This window comes from Drosophila melanogaster, chromosome 3R (genome assembly GCF_000001215.4).
Source record: "Drosophila melanogaster chromosome 3R".
NCBI lineage: Eukaryota > Metazoa > Arthropoda > Insecta > Diptera > Drosophilidae > Drosophila > Drosophila melanogaster.
The window spans coordinates 29,983,140-30,000,488 of NT_033777.3; the positions used below are offsets into that span (position 1 = coordinate 29,983,140).

At 48.6% G+C, this 17,349-nt stretch overlaps 7 protein-coding genes across 11 annotated transcripts; 4 read left to right on the forward strand and 3 right to left on the reverse strand.

Moving 5' to 3' along the window:
• Window positions 1-286: 286 nt before the first annotated feature.
• CG7896 (uncharacterized protein) lies at window positions 287-7,646 on the forward strand. Its single transcript, NM_143497.3, has 7 exons — window positions 287-811; window positions 2,455-2,595; window positions 2,778-2,937; window positions 3,174-3,537; window positions 3,751-4,040; window positions 4,105-4,251; window positions 4,319-7,646. Exons 2-7 carry the CDS (start codon window positions 2,459-2,461, stop codon window positions 7,397-7,399), a joined length of 4,179 nt encoding a protein of 1,392 aa, NP_651754.1. The 5' UTR covers window positions 287-811; window positions 2,455-2,458; the 3' UTR covers window positions 7,400-7,646.
• Window positions 7,647-8,004: 358 nt separating this feature from the next.
• Acph-1 (Acid phosphatase 1) lies at window positions 8,005-10,272 on the reverse strand. Of its 2 annotated transcripts, NM_080178.5 has the most exons (6): window positions 10,123-10,272; window positions 9,847-10,042; window positions 9,690-9,788; window positions 8,944-9,633; window positions 8,615-8,873; window positions 8,005-8,554 (listed from the first exon to the last, which is right to left on the reverse strand). In NM_080178.5, the coding sequence occupies exons 2-6, from the start codon at window positions 10,003-10,005 to the stop codon at window positions 8,445-8,447; spliced, it is 1,317 nt and encodes a 438-aa protein (NP_524917.1). In that variant the 5' UTR covers window positions 10,006-10,042; window positions 10,123-10,272; the 3' UTR covers window positions 8,005-8,444. The 2 variants fall into 2 exon arrangements, with proteins under 2 accessions (NP_524917.1, NP_733332.1); NM_170453.2 differs by having other exon boundaries at window positions 9,847-10,137.
• A 63-nt stretch (window positions 10,273-10,335) lies between these two features.
• On the reverse strand, window positions 10,336-12,092 carry CG7903 (uncharacterized protein). 2 transcript variants are annotated; one of them, NM_001276164.1, is made up of 5 exons: window positions 12,011-12,092; window positions 11,654-11,939; window positions 11,009-11,594; window positions 10,734-10,949; window positions 10,336-10,674 (listed from the first exon to the last, which is right to left on the reverse strand). In NM_001276164.1, the coding sequence occupies exons 1-5, from the start codon at window positions 12,017-12,019 to the stop codon at window positions 10,623-10,625; spliced, it is 1,149 nt and encodes a 382-aa protein (NP_001263093.1). In that variant the 5' UTR covers window positions 12,020-12,092; the 3' UTR covers window positions 10,336-10,622. The 2 variants fall into 2 exon arrangements, with proteins under 2 accessions (NP_001263093.1, NP_651755.2); NM_143498.3 differs by having other exon boundaries at window positions 11,009-11,600.
• A 125-nt stretch (window positions 12,093-12,217) lies between these two features.
• On the forward strand, window positions 12,218-13,895 carry Sas-6 (Spindle assembly abnormal 6). The gene is made up of 4 exons (NM_143499.3): window positions 12,218-12,401; window positions 12,461-13,312; window positions 13,371-13,704; window positions 13,759-13,895. Exons 1-4 carry the CDS (start codon window positions 12,228-12,230, stop codon window positions 13,815-13,817), a joined length of 1,419 nt encoding a protein of 472 aa, NP_651756.1. The 5' UTR covers window positions 12,218-12,227; the 3' UTR covers window positions 13,818-13,895.
• Window positions 13,822-14,537, reverse strand: CG15525 (uncharacterized protein). The gene is made up of 2 exons (NM_143500.4): window positions 14,299-14,537; window positions 13,822-14,236 (listed from the first exon to the last, which is right to left on the reverse strand). Exons 1-2 carry the CDS (start codon window positions 14,433-14,435, stop codon window positions 13,888-13,890), a joined length of 486 nt encoding a protein of 161 aa, NP_651757.1. The 5' UTR covers window positions 14,436-14,537; the 3' UTR covers window positions 13,822-13,887.
• A 223-nt stretch (window positions 14,538-14,760) lies between these two features.
• Window positions 14,761-16,616, forward strand: CG11504 (uncharacterized protein). Of its 3 annotated transcripts, none has more exons than NM_170454.3 (2): window positions 14,761-15,067; window positions 15,132-16,616. In NM_170454.3, exon 2 carries the CDS (start codon window positions 15,208-15,210, stop codon window positions 16,438-16,440), a length of 1,233 nt encoding a protein of 410 aa, NP_733333.1. In that variant the 5' UTR covers window positions 14,761-15,067; window positions 15,132-15,207; the 3' UTR covers window positions 16,441-16,616. The 3 variants fall into 3 exon arrangements, with proteins under 3 accessions (NP_733333.1, NP_788761.1, NP_651758.1); NM_176584.2 differs by having other exon boundaries at window positions 15,136-16,616; NM_143501.4 differs by having other exon boundaries at window positions 14,761-16,616.
• A 39-nt stretch (window positions 16,617-16,655) lies between these two features.
• CG34298 (uncharacterized protein) lies at window positions 16,656-17,264 on the forward strand. The gene is made up of 2 exons (NM_001104506.2): window positions 16,656-17,010; window positions 17,072-17,264. The coding sequence occupies exons 1-2, from the start codon at window positions 16,703-16,705 to the stop codon at window positions 17,181-17,183; spliced, it is 420 nt and encodes a 139-aa protein (NP_001097976.1). The 5' UTR covers window positions 16,656-16,702; the 3' UTR covers window positions 17,184-17,264.
• Window positions 17,265-17,349: the final 85 nt, after the last annotated feature.

Consider the following 17,349-nt stretch of genomic DNA (forward strand, 5'->3'; position numbering starts at 1 on the left):
ATTGTTTTGTGAAACTAAAGTTAGGTAAAGTATAAACACATCTATTACAATTTAGATTTTTACAATATATATTGAAAATGAATTCTTACAAATAAATTTCCTACTCAACTAACTTAACTGGCTTAGGACACATTTTTTTCCAGACATTCTACCATGCGATCTCAGTGCTCCAATTTCGCGCCGTGCATGGGGGGATGGGGGGCAAACCAGTTTCCCCTACAGAGCGGCTCCAGCGCAGAGAGTTGGCCCAAAAGCGAAGCCCAGTGAGCTCGGCTTTCGGGCAGCTTCAGTTGAGTTGCGGCGCTCCGACGGATCGGACTTGGCGGAAGTGAAAAGAGCTGGCCCATTCAGACCGGATTCCAGTGACTAGCGTTCAGTTTGGGAGAAGCGAATCTCCGGCGGGCGGAGAACGCAACGCGAAGGCTGCGAATTGTTACCGCTGCGCATGCGCAGACAGGCGTACTTGTTTTTGTTGCGGCTTAATTACCACGCCCCCCGCCCATCGAGCGGCCCGTTTTAGTGGTTTGTCTGCATTTTTCCGCGGTGGCCAGTGTGTGTGCGAGTGTGCAAGTGTGTGCCAGAGGCCATCTCTCTGGGAAAACATTCTTCCCGAGCGGAGCTTTCTTTTTGTGTATAACAAAAGAGAACTGGGCAAAAACAAACGTAAACACGGCATCGCCAACTTGTGCAATATCCAAACCCAAACCCAAACCAGCGACAAAAACAAAAGACCGCCAAGTTGCCAAGTTCCCAGGCCACAAAAAGTTTGAAGTGCAATTTACAAGCAGCGCCCAAAACAGAAACGGAAAATGTAAGCCAAGAGTATAAATCAAAAATATAATGAAACAGGTTACGCGAGGAGAAAAACCGAGATGTCTGTGATTAGCATATTTCCCATCAAGCGTTTACACGCAACGCAACGCGAACTGAACCTGTATCTGTATCTCTTACAGATGTATCTCGATCTGCATCGGTGTCTGTGGAACAAGAAGTGAATCCACTCTACTCCACTCCGATCCCATCCCATCCCATCCCAGTTCGAACCCATTCCGTGTGGCAAGGCAACCTTGAAGATCTGTCCACCACATCGAATCGGTTTGGATCGGATGGGATCGAATTGAATCGCACATTGCCCATGCATTTCAATGAGCAAAACAGCGATTTCGGGGAGATTTGGGTTTTGAAAGCCCGCTTTATGGTCTCTATAAATTTACATACGTTAACTGGCTTGTTTGTCAGCGGATAGCCGTGTATTTGGCCAACAGACTGGCCAAATACCTTCCATGATTTGCCCATGGACCGCAGAGTAAATAGCACAAATAACGCTGAAAAACGCAGAGCCGAAAGTAATGCAAATTGAAATACGGCCAGACGTAAAAGTATTTATTTTTTTTTTTTTGTATTGTCAGTGCGCATTAAAAAGCAAACAGTAACCAATGAACACGGCCAACAACCACCAGCAACCGCCGACCGTACTAGCAATAACGGTACAGCTAATGCTGCGAGAGTGAGAACCAAGAATCCAGGTCCCAAGTGCCGAGAATCCAAAGATCATGGCTCACCGAACCGCTCTTGCGCTTCAAAGGCGTTTTGTATAGGAACTTTACAGTCGAACTTCAGCAAGTGATTATGCATTCAGTTGTGGTTTTTATGAAGTGATGTACTGATGGGTTGATCTTATTTAATATCGTAAATAATTTATCATATATAAGACAAAAGGCAGGAGATAAATCTTTTCCACAGATACTCATTCACTCGTAAATTGTATTTATCAAAGAACATTTATCAAAGAACTTTGAGATACAAATTCCTTGCGGTTGGATTATGATCAACAAGTAGAATTTCATTATCTTCTAGATTTTAGATTTTGGTAGCTGAGATGTGTTCGCTTATAGAAAGGCTCTACTGTCTGCTCTAGTAATTAACGCTTACTTATCAAGCATAAACTGGAATTTCGCTGATGGCCTAAAAGAAATATATTCATGAATTGAATTGAATGAGCGTAGTAATGTTTCATAGAGTTACTTTTAGCAGATACATGGCATATAGACAGCAAAACACATTAGATTCACACCTTCGATGTTTAGAATGACGAATAAGACAACAACAAATGCCTCTAATTTGTCCAAGTTCACCAAAATTACTCATACCACTCGTGGGCAATCGTGGCTCTTTGTTGGCCAGATCGCTTGGATTATAGCCTTCGTTCTTTCGATCGGACCTTGGGTATTGGACCATTGTTGTTGGGCGCAAGTATGCGGCTTGTATCGAAATAGCCAGAGATGCCGGAGATCGGTATGCAAATCAAATGTTCTAAGCCAACGCGGCGATAATGGCCAAATGACCAAATACGATGCGGAATAGAGATCTCCTCTCGAAACGAGTTTCTATCAGCGCGGCCAAATCCGTTCGGGCCAGAAACCCAGTAATAATAGTGTCATTCCTCAATTGCAGCGACATGGAAGCGTGGAAACAGCTGCCAAACGGAGGGCGTTTCCTGCTGCTTCTCCTGGCCTGCATCGCCCACCTGGGCCACCCAATCCTCGCCTGGCGCCCCTGTCCGGAGCTCAGTCCCGCCCTCCGTCTGCCATGCAGGTGAGTTTCATAGCACTTAGACCACAGTATGCCATTCACTCAGTGGTCACCATAGCAAAAGCGACAGCGAATTTCCGCCGTCGGTCGGGCATTATTTTAATATCACTAAATTACCGCCAACTGCAATTTCATTTGGCTTTGTTTTTCTGCAATCACCTGCCACGGCCTGACGACAATTACAGGTGCAATGTGGTTCCGTTTGCGGCGACTGGCCAACTGGGAGCCGTGGCCATGGACTGCGATCGCGTTGTCTTCCACGGCGATGCCCCGCAACTGCCTTATGGAGCGCCCATCGTGGCGTATACACAACGTCACAGCGGCCAACAGGTGCTGCCCGCCCAGGTGAGTGTCGCAATCGAATGGAGATAAGCTGTGAAGCTGTGAAGAGATCGGGGATTTCGACACTCTTCGATGATTTCACAGGCACAATAAATGCCCCCAAATGGAGGTCAATTAGATCTTATTTCTTACCGATTTGACTCATATGTATATGCTGTCGAAATGTTACTTTTCCATTCGTTTAAGATCATATTTCTATAATTTAACCAATAAGCAATACTTAATCCCTCCAATCGCAGACTTTTGGTCAACTCAAACTGACCATTGAGGAGCTGGATCTGTCCTACAATCTCATCCGAAGGATACCGGAGAAGGCATTCGATGGCCTCAAGGATTCGCTGAACGAACTGCGACTGGCGAACAATTTGTTGGGCGACAATCTGAATCCCATCTTCTCCACCGCCGAACTGCATGTGCTGAAGAACCTGCGTCTCCTGGATTTGTCCGGAAACAAGATCAAGCTGATCGAGGAGGGTCTTCTCAAGGGGTGTATGGATCTGAAGGAGTTCTACATCGATCGCAATAGCCTGACATCGGTGCCCACCAACTCTCTGAATGGCCCAAGTGCCCTGAGACACCTGTCGCTGCGCCAGAACCAGATTGGTAAGACTGATTAGCCAATTAAATGCATGGTTAACAGCGGGGCGTGCAATCAAAGCCGCAACTCGAAAATTTGAAAGTGAAATCAGTAATCTTGATCGCAGAGAAAGCAATTACCTGGCACCTTGAATTTGCATAAACAATTAATTCTTAGCCTATAACTTCACCAATCAAAGCGGGAATTTAAAGTAGTACAATCGTAAAATCTTTTCTCAGGATCACTCCTTGCGGACTCATTCAATGCCCAGCGGCAGCTGGAGATTATCGATCTTCGCCACAATGTCATCCGCAGCATCGACAGTCTGGCCTTCAAGGGACTGCAGAAGATTCGGGAGATCAAGCTGGCCGGGAATCGGATCAGTCACCTCAACAGCGACGTCTTCGAGAAGCTGCAGTCTCTGCAAAAACTGGATCTGTCCGAGAACTTCTTCGGTCAGTTTCCCACGGTGGCACTGGCCGCGGTTCCCGGATTGAAGCACCTTAATCTGTCCTCGAATATGCTACAGGTATGTTTTTATGAAAACAGCCGCCGACTGATAAGAGCAATTATTAACGTATATCTTCCTTCAGCAATTGGACTACACCCACATGCAGGTGGTAAGGAGCTTGGAAAGCTTGGACATCAGTCGCAACACCATAACCACCATTACACCAGGAACTTTCCGGGAGATGGGTGCTCTGAAGTATCTGGACCTCAGCTTAAACTCCTTGAGAACGGTATGCCCATATTGATTAAACCAAGTCCAAGTTTTACATTTAAACCTAAATCAAAATCCTTGAACAGATCGAAGACGACGCCTTGGAGGGATTGGACAGCCTGCAGACCCTCATCATCAAGGACAACAATATTCTGTTGGTTCCCGGCAGTGCTCTGGGTCGCCTGCCCCAACTGACATCCCTCCAGTTGGACTACAATCGAGTTGCTGCTCTTTCCGCGGAGATCCTTGGATCGCTCCAGGCGGGCGATATAACAACGCTATCCCTGTCGAGGAATGTCATTCGGGAACTACCGCCCGGCAGCTTCCAGATGTTCAGCAGCCTGCACACCTTGGATCTGTCTGGAAATTCCTTAGCTGTGATCAATGCGGACACCTTTGCCGGACTGGAGAGCACTTTGATGGCCCTGAAACTGTCGCAGAACAGACTGACGGGTCTAGGAGGAGCTCCCTGGGTGCTTCCAGAGCTGAGAAGTCTGGACCTAAGTGGCAATACGCTGACGGAATTGCCCAGTACCATATTTGAGGAGCTGGAGAACGTGCAGTCCCTCAACCTGAGTGGCAATCACCTGACTCCTCTGACTGGAGCTCTCTTCAAGCCCTTGGATCGCCTGCAGGTCATCGATCTGAGTGGGTGCAACATTCGGCAGATAAGTGGTGACCTCCTGGCCGGCTTGCAGGATCTCAAGCATATTTACCTCAATGACAACCAGCTGCAGGAGCTCCAAGATGGCAGTTTTGTGAACCTGTGGAACATTAGCTCCATTGATCTATCCAACAACCGCATTGGATCCATTCGATCCGGAGCCTTTGTGAATGTGATGAAGCTCCAGAAGCTGGATCTCCATGGTAATCAGCTGTCCGCCTTTAAGGGCGAGTACTTCAATACGGGCACGGGAATAGAGGAGCTGGACATTTCGGATAACCAGCTAAGCTATCTATTTCCCTCCTCCTTCCGAATCCATCCGAGACTTAGGGAAATTCGAGCAGCCAATAACAAGTTTTCCTTCTTCCCGGCGGAACTAATTTCCACCCTGCAATACCTGGAGCACATCGACTTGTCCCACAATCAGTTGAAGACAATCGAGGAACTCGACTTTGCCCGCTTGCCACGCCTGCGCGTCCTACTAGTGGCCAACAATCAACTGGACATGGTCAGCGAAATGGCCTTCCACAATTCCACCCAACTGCAGATCCTGGATCTGGCCCACAACAACTTGGATCGCATTGGGGAGCGAACTTTTGAGGGCTTGGTTCGATTGGAGCAGCTCAACCTGGAGGGCAACCGCCTGTCGGAGCTGTCGGATGGAGTTTTCGAGCGCACGAAGCTCCAGATGCTGGAGAACATCAACCTGGCCCACAATCGCTTTGAGTACGCTCCATTGAATGCCTTGCAAAGACAGTTCTTCTTTGTATCCTCCGTGGACTTGAGCCATAACAAGATCAAGGAGCTGCCAGGAGATGACAGCATCATGGTGAACATCAAGAGGATTGACCTTTCCTTTAATCCTTTAAGTTCCAAGGCAGTCCATAATGTACTCAACGAACCCAAGACAGTTAGAGAGCTCAGTCTGGCGGGCACGGGCATTGAGAACCTGGAACTCCTGGAGACACCCTTCCTACAGTTCCTGAATCTCTCCCACAACAAGCTGAAGAATGTCAAGCCAGAGGTGTTCCAAAGGGTGACACTTTTGGAAACGCTTGACCTCTCCAGCAATCAGTTGGAGTCCCTGGAAGATCTTTCCATGGCTTGGCCCCAACTTCAGGTGCTCCAATCCCTAGACGTGTCCAACAACAGCTTTGAGATCGTCTCACAGTCCAACTTTGGCAAGCTGGAGATGCTGCGATCGCTGCGCTTGAGCCACCTGCCCCAGTGCACGAGGATCGAGAAGAACGCCTTCAAGCAGCTGCCCAATCTGGTCAGCTTGGAGGCCTATGATCTTCCACTGCTTGGCTACCTAGATCTCCAGGGAATCCTGGAACTCCTGCCCGGCTTGGAGGTCCTCGATATCGAAGTAAAGGACTCTAGCATCGGTAGCGAGCAGATACAACCGCTGAAGCATCCACGACTCAAGAGCCTGGGAATCAGAGGTGATCGACTGAAGTCCATATCCTCTGGCACGCTGGCTGGTCTGAAGAGCAACGATCTGAGCGTCCAGCTGCGGAATACTTCCCTAAATGCCCTGCCCCCAGCTTTGCTCTTCCCCGTGCCGAGATCGTCCCATTTGAGCCTGAATGTCGAGGGATCCAAGATCACCGTGCTGGTGCCACAGTTTTTAAACGCTCTAGAAGATCGCAGGGCCAGTCTGCAGCTCCAAGGATTGGCCAGCAATCCGATAGTGTGTGATTGCAATGCTCGAGCTCTGCGAAGATGGTTGCCCAGTTCCGGTATGCCGGATGTCACCTGTGCCTCGCCTGCCTACCTGCTCAACCGGAAACTCATTGAAGTGGGGGATGATGAGTTGACCTGTGATGCCCGAAGGATGACTTCGTCCACTTCCAGACCCACTGCATCAGTGCCACACCTACTGAAGACTTCCAGCCAATTGGTGACCAGGAGCAGTTCCACCACCGAGGAGCCACTGATCATCTGGAGCCTGGAGCCTACTCAGCCGCCCAGTCTGAAGAAGATGAAGACCAAGGCACCGCTGATGAAGGCCCAGTCGCCGATTATAAGCAACGATGATACCCTAATCATAGGCATCGTGGGAGGAGTGGTGGCCTTCATAGCCATACTCATCATCATCATCTGCATCATAAGGCTGCGCATGAGCAATGCGGAGTACCAGCAGAACGCGACAATGATTGGCATCCCGGCGGGCATGCAAATGGGAGCCCACAATGCGGCGTACAACTACAAGAATGGCGCGGGAGCAGCCCTGTACGCGGTGCCTCCCTACCACGCCACCTTGCCCCACAAGGCGGCCTCCATCCACCAGTCCAGCCAGAATCTCTCCCAGCGCCAGCAGCAGCAGCAACAGCAGCAGCAGGTGGCTGCAGCAGCGGCTGCCTACTCGACCATGTCCCGCATGTCGTACTTTAGCGGAGCGGGCGGCGGAAACGGCGATGGAGCCGAGAGCCTGACGCACCAGCATCCGCACCAGCACCAGCCCTACATCATATACTCGGATGACAAGGCCTACAGATAAGCCGGCCAGCCAGCCGGCCGATCGAGGGGCTCTTCATCTTTCCCACTCCTCCATTCTGTCCATTTCAATCTTAGTCAGTCAGTCAGGCGCATCGCCGCAAACAGGTTCTACATTATATCGCCGCTCTCAGCCACGTTGTATATAGCCTTAAAGCATTCTAACCGTAACCCTAACTGTATCTATGTCTAACCATAATTAAGTGCAACCAAGTCGCTTATGCGGAATAAACAAATCTAGTATAATTCATATTTCAAGTGTTTTTGACGGCGGGCGGGAAAACTCCAACTTATTTACTCAGCCGTCTTTTAGGTATGCCTGCCACAAGCTATAGACTACCAACTAACCCACAAAGTGTACCTTGTAAACAACAATTGTTTAAGCTCTTTAACTTCCTAGCCCAAAAACATTCGTTCTATGTTGTTGTTTCTTCCGGGATCTTTATCAAACGTACACAGAAAAGCAATTCATTACTTTATCTTGATTTAAATTGACTAAACCATAAAGTTTTGCCGATTTTGTTAAGAGTTTCTCCAAAAATATCTTTGGACAACAAGCCCTTTATCTTTACTAGGCACCAGAAAAATTCAAACATCATACAAGTCTTTGATTTGAGCGATTTTAATACAATAAATTTATCATTCATGATAATTTCATAAAAATGTATATGTGTATAAATATGTTATGTATAATATGTATGCAACTTCAAGATCGCTATTCACAGTCTTTGTATTCCATATCTTTCACTGAATAACAACAAAACCAGTTATTACTCCATTTAAATGCTATCGAGCTTGTGTTTTTCAATTTCAAATGCACAAACTTAAACTAACAAAACTAATCAATACAAACTGACTTTGTGTGAAATGCACGGCTTAACTAAGTAGTAACCACGAATAACAACAACTGTCGCCTGAGACTCCAATGACTTCCAAAATCAATATAGAAAACACCAAGAAAGGCAAATCACTTTGGCAACTAGAGAGCGGGCAAGGCTCTTAATTCAGATTTAAGTAGGGCCTTCAACTGCATGGCATGGGTAAGCCTCCTAAGCCATTTGAGAGTACGAGGAATACAGCTTGTAGTTGCGACGTCGGTAGTAGATCATGAGGCCATAGCTGGCGAACAGCAGCGCAATTACGATTAAAATGAGAATGCCTGGGGATGGATGAAACTCGATGATTTAATTCCATTGAAAACCAATTGCCGTTGACTTACCCGTCGCAGTTCCAAGATTGGCTTCCTCATAAGTCATCATCATCGTGGATAGCTTGCACTCGCGCTCCCAATCTACGGGCAAAACGTCCTCGTAGATGTTCATAAGTTTGGTCAGCGGACAGGAAGGCCCACAACCAGGTATGTCCAGAGGCAGGGGTTCAGCTGTGGTGTTCTTGTAGAAAATAGAGACCAACGGGGTGTTGGTCTCATCCACACGCAACTCCATCATTATGCACGCCGTGTAGGGAGGACTGTGCAGCTGGGGATAAAAAAAAAAAAGAACAAAGCCTCAATCCGCTGCTCATATGAAAACTTTGTCAAACTCCTACCTCAAATAATTTCAGCGCATTCAAAACGCTGGCTACCGTGGTGTCATGAGCACTGTAGACCCACATCGAACGATCTGGTTTTAGGCTCCCGGAGGATTTCTCTTTAAACCGCTGGAATATGTCCTTTAGCAAAGGCCCCGCCTTCAGTCTCGCCAGCTTTCGCGTATAAGAGCTGATGGCGAAAGCGAAATTCGATACATACGTGAGCTCCTCTCTCCCATAAACCATTTTAGTCCATTTTGGCAGTGTCATGTTGTACAGATTCTCAATGAACAAGGTGTTATTCAAATACTGGGCATCAATGAAGGTCTTCACGGGGCGTCCGCCTTTTTCGCTCAAATAAGCAAACAGATTTCGGTGTTTTTCGGTCAAGGCCTTGAATTCTGGCGATGATTCCAGGCTGGCCAGCTCATAGTCATAGGCAGGACAAGGTGCCTTAGCGGCCAGTATGGGATCCTCCCTCTCGGGCGAGGTGTGAATGGGTATGGGTTGCCAGTTGATGTCCGTGTTCCAGATGTCTTCCCCTTGCGGCTCGTAGAGACCAGCCAGATTCGACTGGGCACTCATCAATGTGCGATCCACGTCGGTGGACTGAACGTAGATGTTCTCGTTGGAGTATATAGGCGGTAGGAGGTTTGAATAGCGATTCCGCAGCCATTTTCCCAGGTCGTAGTGCTCTTGCTTGCCCAACTAAAGGTCGAAATCCGTGTTAGCCTGGGTCCGTCACTAGTGCGAGCCTTACTTACATTGGTCAAATCTCCCCAGCCGGTGGGCCAGAACTTCCTGTCGCCCCAGGGGTCCGTGGGATAGGGATCCACGGGCGTTCTGTCGCCGTGGCGATATATCTGCAAAGCATAACCGATAAAGCGGGAGCTACGCACACATAGACATAGCAACTCTTACGACATGCACAAACTTCAGCTGGCCTGGCAATGTGGCCGAAATCTCCACTGGATGACCTTCAGCATTAGCATAGCCATGAAGCGAATTGGCCAGCGCAAAAGACAGCAAACATATAACGCAGATCAAGATGAGCCAGCGCTGGCTTGGGTGGTTCCACATTTTGCGAGCCACACTTGTTACAAGTGAACCACAGCGACTGCGGGAAAACATATGTGAGCATGCGAATACAGGTTACGGCGTTTGGTCTACGGCTATAACGGGTATTAGTTCCCTTACCTCGACCGTATAACTGGCGATCTGTTCGTTCGTCGTTCGCATATATACAGCAGGCAGTCTGAAGTTTACCAAATTTCTGATTTCTTTGTTTATAATTTTGGGGACCTGTTTGATAACCACACAAAGCTTCGAAGTCTCGATAACGATAGTTGTCCCCAACCAACCCTAGACCCTAACAGTAATCTTTTGGCGGGATGATTTAAAAACGCAAATGGTGTTTATGATTGTATTGATTGATTGACTCGTCGTATCTAGTTGCACACAAGAAATATGATTATTTAAGTATTGCATAAATATCGAAACAATCTTAGACTACGAATAACAAATATACTGTTGATGTTGGTCTTAAAAGTACACGGCTATAGGACAAATTAAAAGTCGTCGTCGTTGGCTTAACTAAAAGATTCTGCGCGCGGAACAATGAAAAACAAAATTCGGCTATTACATTATTAAGTGGAGTACACGTGGACTGGCAAACATCGTTGCTGCATTGCACTTGCTTAAAATCTTCTATTGCCGCCCATATTTGGCCCGGGTCTGGGCCCGTTGAAGCTGGAAATGGCGATGATTGGGGTTAGTGGTTTTTATGCAGACGATATGAATGAACCTACCGGTTTCTTTGGCCTGGACCTCCGCCGCCACTGCCCAAGGGCGGGAACTCCGAGTGATATGCATTTATGCCATTCTGATTGTGATTTCTACCTCCTGAACCTCCGCGTTTGCTTGGGCCTCCTTGGGGACTGCTTGTCTCGTGACTGCTATCGCGTCTGTCATTGAATCCGCCTCCTCCTCCATTGAAAAATCCACGTCCTCCCGGTGGATTTCCTCTATATGGCAAAACAAGATATTATATATAATTTAGAACCCAATCTTATGCACAACTTACCCATTAGTCCCACGATTGCCAGAGTTCATTGGTCCATTGCCAAAGCGTCCGAAGCCCATTTGCTGCTGCTGATGCTCTACAGGCAGGGCAAATCCACGTCGATCCTGTCGCACATGGCTTGGACCTGGGCCGCCGCCGCCGGCCCTCTGATTTACGGATCCTCCTCCCCCGCTGCTGGAGCTGCCTCCCTGAAAGTCACTATTATTGCCTCCTCCCCTATATCCGCTGGTTGGACTGTTCTTAAAGTTTCTTCTGCCAGGCTGTGGTCCACTGTTGTCCCGCTGCTGAAACCGATTGCTGCCGAAGCGTCCCTCGTTGCCCGCGCTTCCACCGAACTTGCCTCCGCCTGCAAATTTGTTCCTAAAGCCCTGTCCCTGATTGGAAGACTCATTGTTCGGTGGTCCTTTCGAGTATGGAGCACTGCGCTGTTGTCTGTAGTTGGACTCGTTTCTCACGGGACCAAATTTGGCGGCCGAGGAGTTCGAGCTCCTTGGGCCTTCGTTGGAGAATCTGCCACCGACTTCCTCACGAAAGTTGCGCTTGAAGTTGGTATTGGATTCATGAGGTCTCTTGTCCGCCCCGCCACCTTGAACTGAGGATGATGAAATACTTAGATGCTGGATCTTTGGAGTGATCAAAGCTTACCCTGCGAGGGCCTGCGCCCCGGATTGTCCCCAGAGCCCGGCTGACCTCGACTGCCACCTCCCGGGCCGTACTTTGGCCTGCCCGCCTCCACCACAATGGGCTGGCCCTTGAAGATGGTGCCATTCAGCGCTGCGATGGCCGCCTCCGCCATGTCCGTGTTCTCCAGATGGACGAAGGCGCAGCGATTCATCACGTCGCACTCAACGACCGATCCATAGTTGGTGAACAGTCGACGCAGCTCCTCCGGCTTGCAGCGCGGCAGGCTGCCGACGAACACCTTGGCGGTCTGCAGGATAAAGCTAGCATTACTCCGGATTACTATGGACAATCCGGCGGCGCTGCCTCTTTCTTACGTACAGTATTCATGTATTTATTTTTCTCTACAACTTTTCGCTGTTTTTTTCTTTTATTGAAATGGAGATGGACAACTGTGCACCTGACCGGCAGTGTGACCAGCGATGGCTACTTCCACGGCCATATCGGTAGCTATCGACATCGATAGACCCAAGCCATCACTTTTGTTTACCAATTTTAAAATTTTAAAAATTAAGGTTTCTCACGAGCCTGATCTATCATGTGGCCTCCAGGGAGCGAGGATAGCTACTCCGCCAAAATGGACTATGGCAAGAGCGTGGTGAACATCCTGCCCAGCGTAGAGATGCTGGTGAACTTTAATGGCGAAATGACGCGGTCTAGCAAACGGTCATGTCTACTGTACGCGGAGAGAGTGGACTTCAAGGAGCTGCTGGTAAATATGCTTGTCAAGACCTCCTCCGATCAAATTTCAATACATCCTCTGCCCCACAGCAACTCCGATTAACGGAGAAGTCCGATCAACGGCGCATGTACATCACCACAGTGGACAGCGCCTCCTTTCAGGATCTTAAACAGGATCAGTCGCTGAATGTGTCATTCTCTGGGTTCATTGACAATGTAGTGCGCATGCTGAAGGACTGCCAGTCGGGTAAACTGGAGCTGCACCTGACCACACGGGATCAGAACCTTTCATCCGGCAGGGAGGTCCACGACTATTATCTTCAGTTTGTTGAAATTCGGTCCTTTAAGAACCTAGTTCACCTTAGCCTGCCTTGTCGTTCTGCTCCCTTGAACACCGTACTCTTCTACATAAACAGCATGCTGGAAGCCTCCCACAAAAAGCAATATATTCTCGAGCAAAGTATGCAGCAAATGCAGGCTGAAATCAACGCACAACGCGCGCATGCGGAAAGGTTGACCACGGAAAACACAAATATCAGGGAAGCTTTGGCCGAAAATACTCGCATCTTAGAGGAAAAGCATGCTGCCGAGGTCCATCAATACCAGGAAAAACTGTCCAAAATAAACGAGCAGCGCAGCAATGAGCTGGAGAGAAATCGTAGAGCGATCTCCGGCTTTCAGGCCCAATTGGACAAGGCTTCGTTGGAGAAAGCAGAACTAAAGTCGGCCCAAGAGCAGGCCGAGAAACGATGTCAAACCCTGTCCGAGGAGTTGTCCTGTTGCAAAGCCAGAGTGTGCACCCTAAAAGAGCAAAATGACAAACTGCACGGGGATGTGGCCAATATCAGGAAGCATGAACGCAAGTTGGAGTACAAAATCGAGGACCTCAAGCAGCACACTGTCGAGCTGCAGGAACATATTCAAAAGGGAAACAAAGAGAAGGTATGTGTATAAAAAGAATAATGCACATCAGAAGAGTATATCCCTTTTAATTTTGCAGGCCAACATAGCCGCTGAACTGGAGGCCGAGAAGAAGATCCTGCACACCAAGCGCCAGGCTTTGGAAATGGCCTCCGAGGAGATCTCCAAGGCCAACCAGATAATCGTTAAACAAAGCCAGGAGCTGCTCAACCTCAAAAAGACCATTGCCTGGCGCACAGAGGTGGCTCTGCAGCAAGAGAAGGCGGTTCAGGCCAAGGAGAGCCTACTATCCCTGCGGGAGAATGAGCTGCGCGAGGCTCGAATAACTATTGAAAAACTGAGGGAGGAAATCCCCCAGCAACTGCAATCCATGCGTAACTTTGCCCAGGGACTGGAGCAGAAGTATTCCAAACGTAAGCTGAGACCCCAATCTTTAAGTGTACCTACTTACAACTTGCTCTTTTCAGAAATCCTCATTCTAAAAGAACGGCTTGCAATACCCACGGGCAAAGAAAATCGGCGATAGTTTTACTTATTGTTAATGCATTTTTTCGTTTTTTGTACCAGTTTAGTAAAGTTAGTTGTATTATTCAGCTCTAGTCATAATCCTCCTGAACACTTTCACCTGCATGAGCCGTGGCCACATTCACCGCTTGGCTGATATCCTCCATTTGGTTCAGTTTCAGTCGCTCACGGATGAGTTCAGCAATAGCTTTCTGGGTACGTCGTTCCAGTCGCTCCAACTTTTTGCTGGCATCCCGCTTCAGATCCCAGTCGGGTTTTCGGGGAGCCAGGTTGGTTATGTCAATCTCATCTATCACCATGGGCTGCTGGAGCAGACTCAATTGATCCTCCACAGCTGATTCTATGTTGCCCGTGGGTTCCTGTGCTAGAATCTCGCCATCGGTGGTCTCATTCTGGGGCTTGTAGCTGCGGAAAACTGGTCTGCAAAGATATATGAAACTGGTTTATAGGGATTCATAATAGCATTTCATTGTATTGCTGACTTGGGTAACTTTTCAATGGACTCGGCAGCGTCTCCTCCTTTGTTTTGCACTTGTTCCCGGAGTTTTTGCAGACGCTCCTTGCGTTTTAGAGATTCTTGTGTCAGCTTGCCGACGCCATTGTTGTCCATCATGCCCATGTGAAGTTTGTTCTCAAGATAATACAATTAATTTAAATTTGAGTCTGGGGTCTTTACGTTTATTTATTATTGTTATGTTTCTTGTTCTTCCCATACATATATCGTATATCGATTACAATCGCGTTCGTTACCAGCTTGGAATTATGCAGGTATGAACTATTATTTTACAACAAGATATTTGTTGTTATACAAGATTCGATTTTATTTTATTTATTACAATTTAAGATTAAGGAGGCGTATCAAGATATTAAAAATACATAATTACTTTAGTGACGAAAGCAACCACATTCCACAACGAATACGGTCTGATCGAAACAACCGATGAATCGATAGCGGCCAAGATGGATACACAGCGTTTGTTTTTGCGCAAGGGGGTGGAAATCGGAAATCTGCTGTACTTTCGTGCATTTTAAACAAACCAAATAGGCATTATAGCCGATGGAAGTGGACCCAGCATCCTTCCAGCTCCTCTAGGCACCCGTTCCAGGGCCCGGCGGCTAGTCCGTCCCTGCCAATTGGCGCAGCGACATCGGCAGAGCGCAACCAGCTGCTGTTTGGAGTAGCAAAAATAAACCAGAGCACAGCTCCCGCTCCCGCTCCCGAGCACAGAGACTATCCCGATCCGCATCGAGGTAACTTCTGTGGTCTATTAATATTAGTGGCCGGCTAACCAGTGCGCGATCCCTTCCCCGACAGAAAGGGAGAACCGACAGCCCATTGTTCTGACACCGATTCTAGATTGCCCGGCCAGATCCGACTCAGCGATCTAAAAATGGAGTGGACGCGCGAGAAGACGCTGCAGCTGATCAGTGAGTACCGCAGCCGACGCGGGCTGTGGGACATGACTTGCGACGAGTACCGGAAGAAGGACGTCAAGCAGCGGCTCTTGAACGAAGTCAGCCAAGTGCTGGGCGGGAACATCCCGATCAACGAGCTGGAGAAGAAGTTCCACACGCTGCGCACGCAGTACCACCGCGAGATCAGTCGCATGAAACGCAAGGAGCCCTACAACTCCAAGTGGTTTGGCTTCAAGAACCTGGTGTTTCTCAGCTCGCCCTACGCCTGCCGCTCCACAAAGGGTCGCCTGAAGGCGGATCTGCAGGGCGACGAGCGAAAGTTTGTCCTGGGCGAGGTCACCGCCGATCATAACAGCGACAGCAGCACGCCGGCCAATCACAACAGCAACACGAACGCCAACATGAACGAGGAGTACCTCCGCAAGAACCACGCCAGCAGTCGGGCCCAAGAGCTGGAGAAACTTATCGAGGAGACAACCAAAGACGTGGATGACATTGATGAGTCGGAGCTAGAGGAGGGCGAAGTCAAGCCTAAGCAGGCGAAAGAGATGAGCGTCCGCTTTGTAAGCCTCAACGAACAGGAAGAGACGGAGCCGCTGGAGAATCATCATCAGACGCTGATGGACCTGCACCACCAGGGCAACGCCGTGGAAGCCGTCAGCTTCCAGGCCAACGAGAGCGGTGAACTGCACTACCAGACCACACCAACCCAAAGCACGGGCAGCAGCTCAGTGCACGTAATGCCCACACGAATCATTAAGATCCAGCGGCGGGACACGTCGAGTGGGCAGGAGGATAGCTACTTTGAGGAGCACACGCAACTGCATCCGCCGCCGGTCAAACGCATGTACTACGAAGCCAGTCCAGCGTCGCACAACACCACCTCCATTCTGTCCCCCGCACTGGAAAGCAGTGCCAATGGCACAGCCAGCAGTGTGCTGACCACCTCGCCCGGAATAACCATGAGTAACTTGCGCTTGCCCAAGGTGAACACGCCGCCCAAACCAGCCCAGGCCCAAGCCATCCCCAGTCCACCTCCGCCCACCATTGTCAGCCTGCCGCCAGCGCGCGACGAGTTTGCAACGTATGGAGAGTACGTGGCCAACGAGATGCGCGCCATCAGCAATCGGGAGGTGCTTGTCGCCCTCAAGCACCGCATCAACACGGCCATCTTCGAGGCTAGCATGGCCGAAATAGCCCCGAAATAGATTGATCACTTAGCTAGAGCTATTAACTACAACTTTAGGTTTAAGGCCTTTGTCTCTGTGCTTTTTATAGGCCTCGTCCCCCGTGACTTGTATTCTCATTTGAATTTGTACATTTAACATATATATGTATGTAACGATTTAAATACTAAGCCAAATATAAAATTTAGTGGAATTTCAAAAATAAGTTCAATTGGCAGCAGGCCCGTTTAATTCTGTTTCGAGTTTGGGGGAAATTTATTTCATTGTTTCGTTGGCACTCAAGATGCAGAATCCCATTTGTGAACCGTTCACCAGTTGGCCGGTAAAGTTCGACATCAACCAGCTCATCAAGGAGTTCCAGCCCGAGGAGAAGGGGCGCCAGGTAGATGAGGATAAGTCGCCGCGGGACTTTCTCCACCTACCCGACAACAACTGGGTGGTCCTGCCCAGTTTTAAGTACCAATTCGAGCACTTGACCCCGTATCTTTCCTGCCGCCAGAGCAAATATATGCGGTGCCGCTTTCAGAAGTTTTTAGATAATGTTCCCAGCAGCTATGTGACCATCTCCTTGTATGGCTCCAATGTGAGCAAGTGGGTTATCTTCTTAAAAATGTATTAGAAAGCACTTCGTGAAATAACAATCCTCTTCTAGCATGCCCAAGCCGAGGCGAAAGAGTCTGAATGGCCAGTTCTACGGGGTGGATAACAAACTGGCTCCTGTTCCGGCGGTCGCAGATCCTCGCTCTCCTCCGCACCGAAAGTAGTGATATAAATTAACAAGCAATTTAAAATTTTTGGTGGAATTACTGCTTAGATAAATATAATATTCTTTTTGTTCTATGCCTACATTTTTCAAAAAAGAATTTCAATTTAAATTCAAATCAGCGATATTGCCGGACTGTCGTATTTTAACAGAACCTCTGGACTACC

Excerpts from the sequence above, each read along its gene's own strand:
- CG7896 (NM_143497.3), top strand. The coding sequence starts at position 2,459 with ATGGAAGCGTGGAAACAGCTGCCAAACGGAGGGCGTTTCCTGCTGCTT. Across the intron at positions 2,938-3,173 it reads AACAGGTGCTGCCCGCCCAG|ACTTTTGGTCAACTCAAACT; the intron begins GTGAGTGTCGCA and ends CTCCAATCGCAG. Across the intron at positions 4,041-4,104 it reads TGTCCTCGAATATGCTACAG|CAATTGGACTACACCCACAT; the intron begins GTATGTTTTTAT and ends ATCTTCCTTCAG.
- Acph-1 (NM_170453.2), bottom strand. The coding sequence starts at position 10,056 with ATGTTTTCCCGCAGTCGCTGTGGTTCACTTGTAACAAGTGTGGCTCGC. Across the intron at positions 9,789-9,846 it reads AGCTGAAGTTTGTGCATGTC|ATATATCGCCACGGCGACAG; the intron begins GTAAGAGTTGCT and ends TATGCTTTGCAG. Across the intron at positions 8,874-8,943 it reads ATGCGCTGAAATTATTTGAG|CTGCACAGTCCTCCCTACAC; the intron begins GTAGGAGTTTGA and ends TTTTATCCCCAG.
- CG7903 (NM_143498.3), bottom strand. Across the intron at positions 11,601-11,653 it reads GGGGCGCAGGCCCTCGCAGG|TTCAAGGTGGCGGGGCGGAC; the intron begins GTAAGCTTTGAT and ends CATCATCCTCAG. Across the intron at positions 10,675-10,733 it reads GGTCCAGGCCAAAGAAACCG|CTTCAACGGGCCCAGACCCG; the intron begins GTAGGTTCATTC and ends CGCCATTTCCAG.
- Sas-6 (NM_143499.3), top strand. The coding sequence starts at position 12,228 with ATGTGGCCTCCAGGGAGCGAGGATAGCTACTCCGCCAAAATGGACTAT. Across the intron at positions 12,402-12,460 it reads TGGACTTCAAGGAGCTGCTG|CAACTCCGATTAACGGAGAA; the intron begins GTAAATATGCTT and ends TCTGCCCCACAG. Across the intron at positions 13,313-13,370 it reads AAAAGGGAAACAAAGAGAAG|GCCAACATAGCCGCTGAACT; the intron begins GTATGTGTATAA and ends TTAATTTTGCAG.
- CG11504 (NM_143501.4), top strand. The coding sequence starts at position 15,208 with ATGGAGTGGACGCGCGAGAAGACGCTGCAGCTGATCAGTGAGTACCGC.
- CG34298 (NM_001104506.2), top strand. The coding sequence starts at position 16,703 with ATGCAGAATCCCATTTGTGAACCGTTCACCAGTTGGCCGGTAAAGTTC. Across the intron at positions 17,011-17,071 it reads TATGGCTCCAATGTGAGCAA|CATGCCCAAGCCGAGGCGAA; the intron begins GTGGGTTATCTT and ends ATCCTCTTCTAG.